Source organism: Sardina pilchardus, chromosome 17 (assembly GCF_963854185.1).
Source record: "Sardina pilchardus chromosome 17, fSarPil1.1, whole genome shotgun sequence".
Lineage (NCBI taxonomy): Eukaryota > Metazoa > Chordata > Actinopteri > Clupeiformes > Clupeidae > Sardina > Sardina pilchardus.
In genome coordinates this window covers 5576691-5594202 of record NC_085010.1, presented here as the reverse complement: position 1 = coordinate 5594202, position 17512 = coordinate 5576691, and the positions used below count along the sequence as shown (strand labels likewise).

The 17512-nt window shown below is 40.7% G+C and overlaps 1 protein-coding gene across 1 annotated transcript in view; it reads right to left on the bottom strand.

Moving 5' to 3' along the window:
- Positions 1-1688: 1688 nt before the first annotated feature.
- LOC134061802 (cytidine monophosphate-N-acetylneuraminic acid hydroxylase-like) overlaps positions 1689-17512 on the bottom strand; it is a 46694-nt gene continuing 30870 nt past the window's right edge. The window contains exons 11-15 of the mRNA XM_062517603.1: positions 15542-15685; positions 14700-14874; positions 11939-12055; positions 11489-11604; positions 1689-4687 (exon numbers count right to left, since the gene is read on the bottom strand). Of these exons, the coding sequence (XP_062373587.1) occupies positions 4573-4687; positions 11489-11604; positions 11939-12055; positions 14700-14874; positions 15542-15685 (667 nt within the window). The 3' untranslated portion in view covers positions 1689-4572. The remainder of the gene's footprint in view (positions 4688-11488; positions 11605-11938; positions 12056-14699; positions 14875-15541; positions 15686-17512) is intronic.

Sequence of the window (17512 nt, the reverse complement as noted above, 5' to 3'; positions counted from 1 at the left end):
TGGAGACCAGACATTACAAGGCATACTTCCCCACACTCAGTGAAAAGGTGGCTTCATATCATATGTTTGTATTTCAAACATTTTGAAATTCATATGAAGCTTACATTAGGCCTATTTATGATCTGCACAATTAGTTAAAATACATAGTATGTTGAGTATTTGATATTGATTTTTTATTTTGACTCACATTTTACACGATTGTCATATTGACTTACATTTATCTTTAATGTCAATTGTCTAATTGAGTGCCTGTTACTTTAAAACAACATGAGAGTAATTAGGCCTCAGTCGTGGTAGGTTATCCGGCTAGTCTAGAATAGGCATAATGCATAGGAATATGTGGAGGTGATGCTTATGTTTTCTATGTAATCTATGTAGTTTAAATAAATGTTCTAAAACCAAACAAGTGGAAGAACACAATATTCAAGTAGTAGGCTAGTTATTGTGGGGTGCTACACAGACTGAAGTCGGAGACCAAGAATGTTGCAATTTAAAAACGGGATTACTCGAGAATGACTTATTGTACAAATGAATGCTTCTCATGTAGCCTAACTTCACCTTGATTTTCTCGCGAACCCTTAATTACAGCAACTATTTACTCCCATTGGAAAGCTAAGATCGTGCTGTCAACAAGTGACACGCATCAGTGTGACTAGGACTTTGTGAGCAATCCGGAACGGATTTGTTCGTGACCGACACACCAGTAACGAGTAACGATGGAGCACATAAAAAATGTGTCGGAGTAAAAGTACTATACTCATCAAAAATATGTAGTGAAGTAAAAGTAGAAGTAGGAGAAAAAAATAATACTCCAGTAAAGTACAGATACTGCATTTCAGTACTTAAGTAGAGTACTTAAGTAGTTCTACTTCGTTACTATACATCTCTGCAAACTACTTATGGCATAACATAAAGCTAACGTTTGCTAGTTTAACCAACTTGTGTAGTCTTTTAAATCTGAAAATGGCGCACGCAACTGTATCACGTGCACGGCGACGAAGATGTGACGGCAGAACGTAAACGTAGTTACTCCTCCCATGTCAGGTAAAATGACAGAGATGTCTAGTCCCGTCCGAATTGGACATCTATATTACAGAGGTCATATGATAAACCTGCATTACTCTACATCCCCCTGTAAAATAAGTCCCGTTCGAATAGGCCTTAAGTCTGCACCGATGCAGGCTCAAGGAAAGGGCTTGGCGTGTACTCAAACCCTCACGCCCGTTGTAATTCGATATTGGGACAACTACTGTTCCAAACAACGCTACACTTACGTGGTAGTGAGTAGAGGGTCCCTAAAGCCAAACTGATGTATCCCCACGTCTTTATGTGGTCGGATAGAGAGTCCAGAATGAATTTAATCGAGTCAGTACCTTTCCGAAAATTTCGCTGCTGCAGCTGGCAACGCTTTAACAACGCTTTGATAACATTTCCGGAAAGGTACGGACTCGATTAAATTCATTCTGGACTCTCTATCCGACCACATAAAGACGTGGGGATACTTCGGTTTGGCTTTAGGGACCCTCTACTCACTACCACGTGTGTAGTGTTGTTTGGAACAGTAGAAGAGGTATAAAAATAGCGTTTTGTAGCGGCGAAAGGACATGCCCGGTTCACTTCCAGGCTAACGAGTTTTGGCTAAAAACTGTGAACTCGAACTTTCTCAAAATACATCCGAATGACATGATTTTAGTGTCAACTCAACGTACTCCCAATAGTCCAAAAAATTGATCTAAAGTGCATTTCACTCCATATTATCCCTTTAAGACCAGAAATGAACATAAATAGATAAAAAAAATGCCCTTGTATTTAAAATAAGTTCTTCATTTATTTTGTGCCATGCAGCTACATAATCAGATCAAGGCAAACATGTTATCATCAGTAGAGATGAGAAACCTGGTTCAGAAAGTAAACGTTATCCCACATATTTGTTCTGTTACGTTCCATGCAACAATAGCCATACTGATTCTTAGTCGTTCAACTCCTCAGCGGATGATTAGTGCAATCACCAGTTTTAGATGCACAGGTCGAATCAAAACATGGTACAGTAGGACTTTTACTTTCTGAAGCCAGGTTTCCGTGTCTGATCAACTGTCTATTCTCATAGAGTTCAAGTATGAAGGGGGTGATGTGGTTCAGGCCACAGCATTCACACCACATTCGGGGCAAAGTGCCCATGGAGACCCAGGTTCAATTCTGACCTGCGGTCATCTCTCCACCCAACTCCTATCTCCCATGCCTTCCTTCTACTCATCTCATGACAATTTCTACGGTCCCATCACAATCAAAGGCAAAAAGTCCCCCAAAACCAACATAAATAGTTCAAGTGTAAGATTACTTAAACAAATATTATAACAATGAAAGAAAACACCAAACATTTGTACTGCAATTGCAGTCAAAAGCTCTAAACAATAATCATTAAAAGGGTAAAAATGTTTCTTTTTAAATCGAACAATCACACTGGAAATCTATTTTTTCTAAGTCAAAAGCTCCCAAAAGTAAATATTTTAAAAGTAAAGAGTTTTATTTATTATTGTTGTTGTTATTGTTGTTTTTAGAAAACCACTTATCTTTAATGCAAAACTTCCCAAGGGTGCGTTTCTGGAAAGCGTCGTTTGCTAACTTGCGTCGCAATCTTGGGAGTTCGCTCCGTCATTCTTGAATTTGGTGTTTCTAGAAAAGGTAGTTCAAACTCTCAATCGCAAACAAGGACGCAAAGTTTGGTCGTTTGAACTACTGCCCCTGGGCAGTCGCACCTGTGTCGTACCTTGGGAGTTCCAGTTGGTGATGTCGTCAGTGCAAGATCGCCTGACCAAAAATCACAAGCGCCCAACCAAAAATCACTAAGTTGTTGTTTTCTCGTGACTCAATGATTGCGCTATACTGTAGGCTAATATAAATTAAAATACCGTTGGGCTCATTCTTGCTACGTGTGTTACCTTGCGTTCATTTGCGTGTTGGTTTGCGTTTTGGTAGGCTACTGTTATGATATTGACAAACCCTCGGGTCAAGCATATCGTTCATTAGTATAGTGGTTAAGGCAGGTGGCTTATCATCACAACATCGTAGGTTCTTTTCCCGTATGCATCACACATGCTTTTGTTTCTGACTAGTGAAACGTGGAAATAACCCTAATAAGTAATGTCGTGGAACTATTAAACTGATGTCGTGTTCCTGGCCACTCGATGTAAAGCAATTAAATATATTTAGGGTCTAACCTATGTTGTGTGTGTGGTATGCCTGCTCTTACTCAAAAGTCACATGGAGAGGTAAGATGCGAACTTGGGCCGCGCGCGCAATGTACTGACATGCAACAGCTGAACCACCAGACACCGATTTAGTATTGTGATAATTTGTAATTAGTCTAGGCCATATATATTTTGTACAGATATTTTTTAGATATTCCACACAAATAAGTACATATATTGGACAGCTTAAGCAAACTGTTCCATGTGCTTGCATAGGTTTACGTTTTTTCCTGATAGCAATGATAATGCCAGCATGAATCACTTTGGGTTTAAATTAGACACGTCGACACATAGTGGGTGCCTCTCAACATCCCTCCTCGATCCCCGGTCCTCTATCCCATTGTTGCCGCCCCATCATTCAGTGAGGACGAGGATCGAAGAAGGAAAGGAGAATCTATAAAAGACAAGTGATAGGCATCCAGTGACAGAGAACTTCTAGTGGGTGGGGTATTATACGTTGACACTTTTTCCACCAATGAAATGTGCCGCTGCGTCCTCAACAACGTTGTTGGAACAACGGTGTTCGAACACCGGAGGTAGCGAATTGCGACACAAGTACGATGCTTTCTGGAAACAGGTGTAACACTGTCGTTGTTTGATCGCAAGTTGCGTCGCACCACGGTGGTTAAACAACGCTGTTGCTAACTCTTCTAGAAACGCACCCCAGAGTAGCATTGAGGAACTACGTTATGTTGTCCTTTTGGCTAGCTAGCCTATGCACACTAGCAATGTTGTGGATGGAACCAAAATCCTATTGGAGTCTTTTTGCAATTAACCTATGTATATTTTCAATAGAAATAATCCTATTAGACTCCTATCATATTTTGGAACCAAAGCTCCATAGGAGTCCCTATAAGATTTTGGTTCTTAAGTATGCTAGGATTGATTCAATAGATTTTGCTTGTAATTCAATCAGCTTTAGTTTATGTGCATTGCCTGTAATCATATAAATTAGTTTAAAACATTAAGAATGAGAATACATAAAAATAGGCACTGTCAAGGATATATTAGATTTGTGTCATTAGAATGGAATAGAATAATGCAATACAATGTTTAGTGGCTGAGCCTATTACAGGGGAGCTACATTACACCAGGCGCGTAACTGAAGCATTCCGTTCGCAACGCGTAAAATTCATTTTAGAAGACTGGTCTATCTTTTTTCCGAACCTACGCGCCATTGTCGCATCAAATTGGGAATGGAGCGCTTCAGTTACGCATCTGGTGTAGCTCCCCTGTTAGAATGAAATAGAAATATACAATCTTTAGTGTCAGCATATTAGATTGGAATTCTAAGGAAGCTGTCAGGAAGCAGTCCCCGAGGTCATCATGACATCACACACGTGGAACCCTCAGGATCATTTGCATCCAGCGTCTGCTGAAGGAAGGATGCCCAATCAGGACTGGAGGTTGGCAGGCATGCCTGGAAGTGGTTCCAAAATCTACAGTAGATGGAATGAAACCCAACACACACAGTTAAACAATTTTTTAACCCTGTAATGTAATGTCTATATGAGTAGTTCAGTAACGTTAACATTAGGAATGTCATAAATGGCTATTTCAGCATGTAATGTCTGTCTAATCTGCAGAGAGTAGTTCAGTCATGTTAGGCTATCAAATGCTGTCATGATGTGGGTAATAATTAATATGTCTGCAATAGTCCATAGTTTTGTGTGTGTCTAAGTTGCGGTACCTTGTTTTGTGTGTGTATGCCTAAGTGTGTGGGTGTGTTTGTGTGTATGTCTGCCTAAGTTTGTGGGTGTGGGTGTGTGTGTGCTGATACCTTGTTTTGTGTGTGTGTGTTAGGGGTGTGCAAAAAAAAGGAGGAAAAAAAAACACGATTCACATATGTATCGCGATTCAAACTCTACCGATTCAAAATCGATTCATAGAATTCAAAAAATCGATTTATACTTTTTTCCCAGTTTGTAACAGTGTTGAAACTGTTAAAATTAGTTTAGCTCGCCATTCCATTTACCATTTATCAAGAAAGCACTGAGTTCAGCAGAAGTAGCCCAGAGCTCTGAGGTATCCTTGTAGATCAGATGCAATGTAATAATGTTTGATTCAAGTTCAGTGTTGTGCGTGGCAAACTATTCGCAACAAACTGATTTAAAAATGAGTCCAGTGGGGTTGAACCCCTAAAGCGCAGTAATTCCTCCGTTGTGTAAGAGGGCAAGCAGGACACATGGACGTTATAAAACAAGCCAAACAAACAGACCACAACATACAGAGAGGCTACAGCTGCCATGGACGGCACCATCTTGGATGTGTGACAACCACATAGCTTGGACAACCTGGAGCTCTATGCCCTAAAGACAGTGGAGATGGTGGTGGATTTCAGGAGAAACACAGCCCCGGCCCCTCCCCTCATGCTGGGGAACACCTGTGGCCACTGCGGAGTCCTGTCGCTTCCTAGGGCTGACCATCTCCCGTGACCTGAAATGGGGCCTAAACACCTTGGCCCTCCTAACAAAGGCACACAAGCGGCTGTTCTTCTTGCGACAGCTAAATCATTTCAGGTTGCCCAAGTCAATACAAATCCGGTTCTACACTACAATCATTGAATCCATCATCACACAGTCCATCATCACATGGTTCCCCGCTGCAGTAGCCAAGGACAAGGCCAAACTGCAGCGGGTGATCCGCATAGCTGAGAGGGTGATTGGCACCACCCTACCCATCCTGGAGTCACTCCACAACACCAGGGCATTGAAGAGGGCAAGAAAGATCATGGAGGACCCTTCACATCCAGGCTCCGCCCTCTTCCAAATGCTCCCCTCTGGGAGAAGGCTACAGCTCCCGAGAGCTGTGAAGTCCCGGCATCGCCTGAGCTTCTTCCCAACAGCTAACAGGCTATTCAATCACAGCTCGAACTCTCTCTAGGACTGAATGCGCTGATGCACTGTTTGCACTTTTACTGTTTGTCCACTGCACTTTACTACTCACTGCCTGCATATCATCAGCACTATCAACATTACTACCTCAGCATCTATTGTCACTATTGTCATGTCTATGTCTATTTTTATGTCTGTTTTTGTCAACCATATCCATACGTGAATGTCTGCATTCCTATTGTGTATCTTACACCTTATAAGAAAAAATGAAAAAAAATGCACACCCTTTGAGGTGCTGGCACGGGACTTCACGTGTAGAAAAACATTATGTTGCCGCACACTCGGTTCTCAATCTCAAATTTATTGACACCAGTGTTTTGGCCAGTTGGCCTTTTTCAAGGTTTCTCAATGGAACTGGCAGCAGTGATTTTATACAGCCCATGCCAAACCAAGGCATTATGGGTAATTGGTTATACAATCAAGTCAGAACCACACAGATAGTCAATAATCATGCAATCACTAGAACATTGTTACATTACAGAACTAATAGTTATTATTCACTGAAATTTGTAAATTAACTATATTGTATGCTGGTGGGGTTGTATATTTGGCAAATTATCTCTGATGTTTGTTATATTTCTCAATCTGTAATGTAATGTAACAATGTCCTAGTAATTGCATGATTATTGACTATCTGTGTGGTTCTGACTTAACCAACTACCCTTATCTCCCTCAACAATGGAATTCTCTTGTTGGTCGTTATTCATTACATAATGCCTCGTTTGGCATGGGCTGCATAAAATCACTGCTTGCCAGTTCCATTGAGAAACCTTGAAAAAGGCCAACTGGCCGAAACGTTGGTGTCAGTAAATTTGAGATTGAGAACCGAGTGTGGCAAAATAATCTTTTTCTATATCTTACACCTTATGACAATAAATCTAACCTTGACCTTGAACTTGATCTTTAAAAAGACATCATTTGTAGCTGTTTTTTCTGGTGTTGGGTTTGTCCTGTCGGTATTTTCCGATAGGCTGATGATAGCAATCTCATGATGCTGCCGTGCATTGACTAGGCCTATTGTGCTTGAAATTAGCTGTGGCAGACTAGGCTTACTGGTTTTTATAGTTTTAATCAAAGTATCTAGGCTTACGAAATCATTTAACACTTTACCATTTTGCGTTAGTCCAGACCTTCACCTTGGTGAACCAGTCACCATGTATATTTTGAGAGGGCCTTATTACCGTGAGAAAACTTAAGGTCATAACGGCATACTTGTTTGGGCTGAATTTTAGTGAAAACATAGCCTATACTGTAGCATTGTGCAAACATAGGCTACAAGTCTGCATTGCAGGCAGGCAGACAGTGATGTAGCCTACACTAGGTTTCAAAGTGGGTGCCATGATGCATGCTTAGGGGTGCCGCGTAATGGTCCAAGGCTTGATCATTTAATGACATTTAAAAAAAAAAAAAAAAAAAAATATTTTATTGCAATTATATCAATTGAAGTTTTATTTGCAGCACAAACAACAACAGGCTACAGTTTACTGTTGATTCAGGGTGTAACCAGAGAGGGTTAAAGTGGAGCTTAATCAAGGATCTTTGGTGTAATGTCAACAACAGTTCTTTTGTTTGTTATTCTGTATTGACAGAAGACAGAAAAGTAGAGTGCAGGTAGGCTACTCGCAATGGTTAGACTGTTTACAGCTCTTTGAGTCACGGTAAAATGTAATTTTTGGTACATAGCTAATTTAGATATACTTAAGGTGTGGGTGCTTGCGTTTCTTTACGAATCCACCGTCTTAGTTTGTATAGAAATGAATATCAAGTGACACATGTAAGAGGGCGAGAATAAGCTTACAGGTGGTGACGTTCTGATACCGTGCGTGTGGCTACTTCTTTAGTTGCTGAGTTGCTTGCTAAATCTAAGCAATTTACACTTTAGCAGAGTTGCTCATATTACTAGCCTGCAGAAAATGGTTAAAGCAATGCTAGGGCCAATTGCTGCTAAAGAAGTGGAAAAAATAGGGGTGCCATGGATGGAGAGACATATGTTCATGGGTGCAGAGAGCCTGAAAAGTTTGGGAACCACTGGCCAACACAATCCTAGTGCAGTATAAAAACATTTGGGGCCTACAATTTTACTTTAGGAGGAGAGGTGTAGGCTAAGACCTTTAGTGTTACTTTGACAGGAGAGGGAAAGGTGTAATTTGATTCCATTTTCAACTGAAATATCAACAACCTTCGAAAACCGATTTTGAATAAAATCTCGAGCCTGAAAATCAGTATCGATATCGAACCGTGACATTTTCTGAATCGTGCACCCCTAATGTGTGTGTGTGTGTGTGTGTGTGTGTGTGTGTGTGTGTGTGTGTGTGTGTGTGTGTGTGTGTGTGTGTGTATTCCCATGTCCCACCTGTGGTGATAAACATCAGGATCTCTGCTGAGTCGGTTCTGGAAACCGATGTACAGATCGTCCCACAACAGACCGGTTTTCACCACCAATTTTATTTTATTGCAATTATATCAATTGAAGTTTTATTTGCAGCACAAACAACAACAGGCTACAGTTTACTGTTGATTCAGGGTGTAACCAAAGAGGGTTAAAGTGGAGCTTAATCAAGGATCTTTGGTGTAATGTCAACAACAGTTCTTTTGTTTGTTATTCTGTATTGACAAAAGACAGGAAAGTAGAGTGCAGGTAGACTACTCGCAATGGTTAGACTGTTTACAGCTCTTTGAGTCACGGTAAAATGTAATTTTTGGTACATAGCTAATTTAGATATACTTAAGGTGTGGGTGCTTGCGTTTCTTTACGAATCCACTGTCTTAGTTTGTATAGAAATGAATATCAAGTGACACACGTAAGAGGGCGATAATAAGCTTACAGGTGGTGACGTTCTGATACCGTGCGTGTGGCTATTTCTTTAGTTGCTGAGTTGCTTGCTAAATCTAAGCAATTTACACTTTAGCAGAGTTGCTCATATTACTAGCCTGCAGAAAATGGTTAAAGCAATGCTAGGGCCAATTGCTGCTAAAGAAGTGGAAAAAATAGGGGTGCCATGGATGGAGAGACATATGTTCATGGGTGCAGAGAGCCTGAAAAGTTTGGGAACCACTGGCCAACACAATCCTAGTGCAGTATAAAAACATTTGGGGCCTACAATTTTACTTTAGGAGGAGAGGTGTAGGCTAAGACCTTTAGTGTTACTTTGACAGGAGAGGGAAAGGTGTAATTTGATTCCATTTTCAACTGAAATATCAACAACCTTCGAAAACCGATTTTGAATAAAATCTCGAGCCTGAAAATCAGTATCCATATCGAACCGTGACATTTTCTGAATCGTGCACCCCTAGTGTGTGTGTGTGTGTGTGTGTGTGTGTGTGTGTGTGTGTGTGTGTGTGTGTGTGTGTGTATTCCCATGTCTCACCTGTGGTGATAAACATCAGGATCTCTGCTGAGTCGGTTCTGGAAACCGATGTACAGATCGTCCCACAACAGACCGGTTTTCACCACCAATTTTATTTTATTGCAATTATATCAATTGAAGTTTTATTTGCAGCACAAACAACAACAGGCTACAGTTTACTGTTGATTCAGGGTGTAACCAGAGAGAGATAAAGTGGAGCTTAATCAAGGATCTTTGGTGTAATGTCAACAACAGTTCTTTTGTTTGTTATTCTGTATTGACAAAAGACAGAAAAGTAGAGTGCAGGTAGGCTACTCGCAATGGTTACACTATTTACAGCTCTTTGAGTCACGGTAAAATGTAATTTTTGGTACATAGTTAATTTAGATATACTTAAGGTGTGGGTGCTTGCGTTTCTTTACGAATCCACCGTCTTAGTTTGTATAGAAATGAATATCAAGTGACACACGTAAGAGGGCGATAATAAGCTTACAGGTGGTGATGTTCTGATACCGTGCGTGTGGCTACTTCTTTAGTTGCTGAGTTGCTTGCTAAATCTAAGCAATTTACACTTTAGCAGAGTTGCTCATATTACTAGCCTGCAGAAAATGGTTAAAGCAATGCTAGGGCCAATTGCTGCTAAAGAAGTGAAAAAAATAGGGGTGCCATGGATGGAGAGACATATGTTCATGGGTGCAGAGAGCCTGAAAAGTTTGGGAACCACTGGCCAACACAATCCTAGTGCAGTATAAAAACATTTGGGGCCTACAATTTTACTTTAGGAGGAGAGGTGTAGGCTAGGACCTTTAGTGTTACATTGACAGGAGAGGGAAAGGTGTAATTTGATTCCATTTTCAACTGAAATATCAACAACCTTCGAAAACCGATTTTGAATAAAATCTCGAGCCTGAAAATCAGTATCGATATCGAACCGTGACATTTTCTGAATCGTGCACCCCTAGTGTGTGTGTGTGTGTGTGTGTGTGTGTGTGTGTATTCCCATGTCTCACCTGTGGTGATAAACATCAGGATCTCTGCTGAGTCGGTTCTGGAAACCGATGTACAGATCGTCCCACAACAGACCGGTTTTCACCACCAATTTTATTTTATTGCAATTATATCAATTGAAGTTTTATTTGCAGCACAAACAACAACAGGCTACAGTTTACTGTTGATTCAGGGTGTAACCAGAGAGGGTTAAAGTGGAGCTTAATCAAGGATCTTTGGTGTAATGTCAACAACAGTTCTTTTGTTTGTTATTCTGTATTGACAAAAGACAGAAAAGTAGAGTGCAGGTAGGCTACTCGCAATGGTTAGACTGTTTACAGCTCTTTGAGTCACGGTAAAATGTAATTTTTGGTACATAGCTAATTTAGATATACTTAAGGTGTGGGTGCTTGCGTTTCTTTACTAATCCACCGTCTTAGTTTGTATAGAAATGAATATCAAGTGACACACGTAAGAGGGCGATAATAAGCTTACAGGTGGTGACGTTCTGATACCGTGCGTGTGGCTACTTCTTTAGTTGCTGAGTTGCTTGCTAAATCTAAGCAATTTACACTTTAGCAGAGTTGCTCATATTACTAGCCTGCAGAAAATGGTTAAAGCAATGCTAGGGCCAATTGCTGCTAAAGAAGTGGAAAAAATAGGGGTGCCGTGGATGGAGAGACATATGTTCATGGGTGCAGAGAGCCTGAAAAGTTTGGGAACCACTGGCCAACACAATCCTAGTGCAGTATAAAAACATTTGGGGCCTACAATTTTACTTTAGGAGGAGAGGTGTAGGCTAGGACCTTTAGTGTTACATTGACAGGAGAGGGAAAGGTGTAATTTGATTCCATTTTCAACTGAAATATCAACAACCTTCGAAAACCGATTTTGAATAAAATCTCGAGCCTGAAAATCAGTATCGATATCGAACCGTGACATTTTCTGAATCGTGCACCCCTAGTGTGTGTGTGTGTGTGTGTGTGTGTGTGTGTGTATTCCCATGTCTCACCTGTGGTGATAAACATCAGGATCTCTGCTGAGTCGGTTCTGGAAACCGATGTACAGATCGTCCCACAACAGACCGGTTTTCACCACGTGCCTCATCACTCCCACCCTGTTCTTCATCTGACACACACACACACACACACACACACACAAAACAACAAAAACAATACACACACAATAAACAAAACAACTCAAGACATTTCCCGTTGTTGTGGACATAGCATACAATTCCAAATACAAGACTTATTGTGTTGATCTCTGATCTTTCTTGTCAATACAACGTTTCAGCGTAGGAGGTGCAAACACTGTTAGCGTATATTGCACCTCCACTACTGTATCAGGAATCAGGACATGCCACTGTGTTGGTTAACAGGCATTCTTGTCATGGCTGTTTCAGATTAACTTGAATTGCAGATTGGACAGGTATGTGTGGTTTGGACATCATCCCACTTACCTCTAGGTAAGAGTGCTCCCTGTTTGGGCGCCTGGAGGGGAAGGACAAATCCAGAAAGTCCACCAAGTAGTCATAGCCCCCAGGCACAGGGTTAAAATCGTCATCCGTTTCAATCACCTGCAATTCCAGACACAAACAGTTTTTGGGCTACTGCAAACGATAGCCAACAGGTAAAGAATCTGTGCAGTAGTGTCTAGAGAAAGTCATCGTACCCCTTTGAAATAGTTACTTTTTTTGGTCTTACAGCCTGAAATCAAAACCCATTTTAAAAAAATCTTCCTGTTGTATTTACAAATTTAGCTGTACATCAAAATAATGAATAAAAAGACAGCAGTTCTGAAAATGAATAAAAAATGGAAAACTAGAACAGGGTTGGAAAAGTCATCATACCCCTGATCTAATACTTTGTAGAGCTTCCTTTTGCTTTCATTACAGCCATAAATCTGTTTAGATATGTCTCAATTAGCGTTGACCTAGATTGGGGAATATTTGCTCGATCTTCCTTGCAGAATTGTTAAAATTCAGTCAAATTCTGTGGGAAACGGCGATGGACTACTAATCAATCCACCATAGAATTTAAGTCAGGGCTCTGACTTGGCCACTCAAGGTACATTCACCTTCCTATCCTTAAAGGGACACTAAACCGATTAGCATTAAGCTTTGTATCTTTAGAAAACCAGTCATGTTTTTGAATGGTCGTGGATCATTCCCTCAGTTTGCCTTGAAATTGGAGAAATACAGATTTAAATGTTGGACTTCCTGCTTTCAATGACGTAAAAATCATAATTTTACATAATTGAAAGCAAGAAGTCCTATGGGTTTCATTGAAATCCATATTTCTCCCATCTCAAGGCATTATGCACAACCATTCAAAAACATGACTGGTTTTCTAAAGATACAAAGCTTAATGCTAATCGGTTTAGTTTAGTTAGGGACCATAACTTAACTTGAATATTTGAGTTATCCACTGTCAACTTGAAAAGTTAGTGAAATTGGTTGACTTTTATATTTCAAGTTCAACCAACTTGAAAAAACAGTGAAAAACAAATAACTAAGTTGAAAATTTAGCTTTAAGTGGAAATAACTTAAAGGGATAATCCGGAGTGAAATGCACTTTAGATCAATTTTTCGGACTATTGGGAGTACATACGTTGAGTTGACACCAAAATCATGTCATTCGGATGTATTTTGAGAAAGTTCGAGTTCACCGTTTTTAGCCAAAACTCGTTAGCCTGGAAGTGACCGGGGCAGGTCCTTTCGCCACTACAAAACGCTATTTTTATACCTCTTCTACTGTTCCAAAAAACGCTACACTTACGTGGTAGTGAGTAGAGGGTCCCTAAAGCCAAACCGAAGTATCCCCACGTCTTTATGTGGTCGGATAGAGAGTCCAGAATGAATTTAATCGAGTCAGTACCTTCCGGAAATGTCGCTGTGGCAGCTGCGCAACGCTCCAACAACACTTTACTAACATTTCCGGAAAGGTACTGACTCGATTAAATTCATTCATTCATTCGATTAAACTTTAAGGAAAGACTGCACTGACACAGATAATGAAATATTTGGTAACACTTTACTTGACAGGTTCGTTCATAACACATTCATAACAGCTGTCATGAACTGCACATGAAGCATTCATGACTGTTTCATGAAACATGACTCAACATTCATACCAACCCTTTCATTTCATTAATCAAGTCGTTAATTACAAGAATAAAGTCATAATGTTATGAGAATAAGTCATTCTCATGATCATATATCCTGTTGCCCTCCTTCCTGGACTCACTCACGCTCATTGATGACTTAATTCTTGTAATTAACGACTTTATTCTCATCATTTATTACTTTATTCTTGTAATTAATGACTTTATTCTCGTAATTAACTACTCTATTCTCGTAATTAATGACTTTATTCTCATAATTTATGACTTTATTCTCGAAGTTTATTATATTTTTTTATTTTATTACGGCCCTAATCCTCCGTCGTACTTTAGTGTTGCTTGAATTAAAGTTCCTTTCTGTAGGTAGGTAGGTTCGATACAGTAGGTGATCAGTGTAAAGTCAACTTAGTTACTCAGCCTGCTGGGGTAGGAGAGATTTGGTTCCAGGGGATGATGGGTGATGATGGAGGAGTGTTGTCTTGGCTCGCTGTGTTCAGTAAAATAAAATAACCCTACCTGTAACCTAGTCTGGCTATCACCATACTGGGCTCAATCTTTTAAGATTGAACATTAGTCTGGGGAGTCTGCGTTTTGACTGCTTTTGGATAGTCTTTCAACCAATCAGACCATTTTTGGCATTTTTGATTGGACCCAGAAGGTGTGGACAGGAAGAAGGAGAGATAGATGCGCAGGTTTCCAGCCTGAGGTGCATGGCTAAATCCAAATCGCCGGCAGATCAGGCAGGGTTTAACCAGCCTACCTGAAACCCGTATTTTGTTCACGCCCCAGTGAGAGTGGAGTTACCTGACCTGTGTTAGCAAAACACTTCTATTTTGAGCTTGGAGTACATTTGCTGATCCAGAAAGACAAAAAACACACACACACATTTTGGAGTTGAGCAGACCTGCTTCCTCGGTCTGCTCTTTTGAACCAATCTATGTTCCAACCTGACTGGCACCAGACGCCAGAATACACAGATGAGTTTACAATTCATCTGACAGCTTAAAATTCATCTTACTGTACGTTTGGCGGTGTCCTGTGTTTACGGTGGTTGATAGAATGTGTTTAGAATAATTGTGAACTTTGTAAAACGATCTTACCCGAATGACAAGGTTGTAGTCTTTAAAGCCTGCCCAGTTGTAGTAAAATGGGATCCAGCTTCTGTGCTTAAAAATGTCATCACCAATAGCAGCGTTGAGCTCTCTCACATACAAGTCCAACTCCCAGCTGTCCTTAAACACCTTTGTTCCAGCTGGTGGGTCTGTTATGGCACTCCTACATTAATAACCACATTATAACAGTATTGTTATAAATCACAAGTATGTTATTACACTGATATGAATATTTTTGAGCTTCTTTATTGATCTATAAATCAAGATGATTTGCATCATGTCTGTTAAACATACTTCCTCACACTGTGTCAACACACACAACATAAACTAACAGAAAAACGTGTGTATGCACAGTATGTATGCACTGTATGTTTCATATACTATATGGCCTTCCATATATGTAGAAGGGCATTATTCCTTTATGTGTGTGTCTGTGTGTGTGTGTGTGTGTGTGTGTGTGTGTGTGTGTGTGTGTGTGTCTGTGTCTGTGTGTGTGTGTGTGTGTGTGTGTGTGTGTGTGTGTCTGTGTGTCTGTGTACTGTATGCATGCTTGCATGCTTGCATGTGACAGAGAGCAAGAGAGAAAGAGATAAAATAAGCTCCATAGAACTGTCCGTCCAATGCCTTTAATTCCACGGAAGAACTGTAAATAGTGTGATTCCTTCTATTTTTTCACAACGGCAAACTCACACACACACAAACACACACACACACACACACACACACACACACACACACACACACACACACACACACACACACACACACACACACACACACACACACACACACACACACACACACACACACACACAACATACAACACATACCCAGTGGAGGGGTGTTTCAGTGCTTCACCCAGATCCAGCACAGCCCCAGGTTTGGGAGTCCAGGTGAGGATGTCAGGACTGCTCTTCCTGATCTGAGCGTTGAGATCCTCTGGGCTATTTTTTATGTTGGTCTCCTTAATGTATCTGCAGCAGAGGCAAGGAACAGGAAGTGGTCAGAGATGGGGGACAGGAAGTGGTCAATGTGGGCGGTAAGGAAGTGGTCAGGGATGGGGGACAGGAAGTGGTCAGAGATGGGGAACAGGAAGTGGTCAAAGACGGGGAACAGGAAGTGGTCAGAGACACAGTCGGGGTTAGATATTTCAACGATGGACAACACCATTGCAGGATGTGCGTCATGACCATCATTCCACAGGTGTATAAATCAAGCACCTAGATTGTCTTTTTCTTCTAAAAAATCAGGCAGGTGTCTGTGTGTTTCATTATGTTTTCCCAGCTTAAAGGGATATTCCGCCATTTGTGGAGATACGCTCATTTTCCACCTTCCCTCGAGCAAAACAATCGATATTTACCTTGTTCCCGTTCATCCAGCCATTCTGTGAGTCTGGCGATACAACTTTTAGCTTCAGCCTAGCATAGATCATTGAATCGGATTAGACCATTAGCTTCTCGCCTGCTAGCTTCATGTTTAAAAGTGACTAATATTTCTGGTAATTTTCCCATTTAAAACGTGTGTCCTCTCAAGTTAGAAAGTGCAATAAGACCAACTGAAAATGAACCCTGCCGTTTTTCTAGGCTGATTTGACATGGAACTACATTCTCATCTGGCGTAATAATCAAGGCAACTTGCAGCTACTGGCACTACTACTGCTTGATGTCTATGGGGACTATTTTCAGATGCTGCGTACGATATCACTGCGCCTATGGTACGTTTGCAAGTTGCCTTGATTATTACGCCAGATGAGAATGTAGTTCCATGTCAAATCAGCCTAGAAAAACGCCAGGTTTCATTTTCAGTTGGTCTTATTGCACTTTCTAACTTGAGAGGAGACACGTTTTAAATGGGAAAATTATCAGAAATCTTAGTCACTTTTAAACATGAAGCTAGCAGGCGAGAAGCTAATGGTCTAATCCGATTCAGTGATCTATGCTAGGCTGAAGCTAAAAGTTGCATTGCCAGACTCACAGAATGGCTGGATGAACGGGAACAAGGTAAATATCGATTGTTTTGCTCGAGGGGAGGTGGAAAATGAGTGTATTTCCAAAAATGGCAGAATATCCCTTTAAAGGGATTATCCGGAGTAGAATGCACTTTAGATCAATTTACGGATGATTGGGAGAACATACGTTGAGTTGACATCAAATCATGTCATTTGGATGTGTTTTGAGAAAGTTCAATTTTACCGTTTTTAGCCAAAAACTCGCTAGACTGGAAGTGAATCGGGCATGTCCTTTCGCCGCTACAAAACGCTATTTGTATACCTCTTCTACTGTTCCAAACAACATTACACTTACGTGGTAGTGAGTAGAGGGTCCCTAAAGCCAAACCGAAGTATCCCCAGGTCTTTACAGTATGTGGTCGGACAGAGAGTCCAGAATGAATTTAATCGAGTCAGTACCTTTCTGGAAATGTTGCTGAAGTAAAGTGTTCCCCAGCTGCAGCAGCGACATTTCCGGAAAGGTACTGGCTTGATTAAATTCATTCTGGACTCTCTATCCGACCACATAAAGACCTGGGGATACTTCGGTTTGGCTTTAGGGACCCTCTACTAACTACCATGTAAGTGTAATGTTGTTTGGAACAGTAGAAGAGGTATAAAAATAGCGTTTTGTAGCGGCGAAAGGACATGCCTGGGTCTGGGTCTGGGTTTTTAGCCAAAATGAGTTTTGGCTAAAAACGGTAAAATCGAACTCTCTCAAAACACATCCGAATGATTTGATTTGATGTCAACTCAACGTATGTACTCCCAATCATCCATAAATTGATCTAAAGTGCATTTTACTCCGGATAAT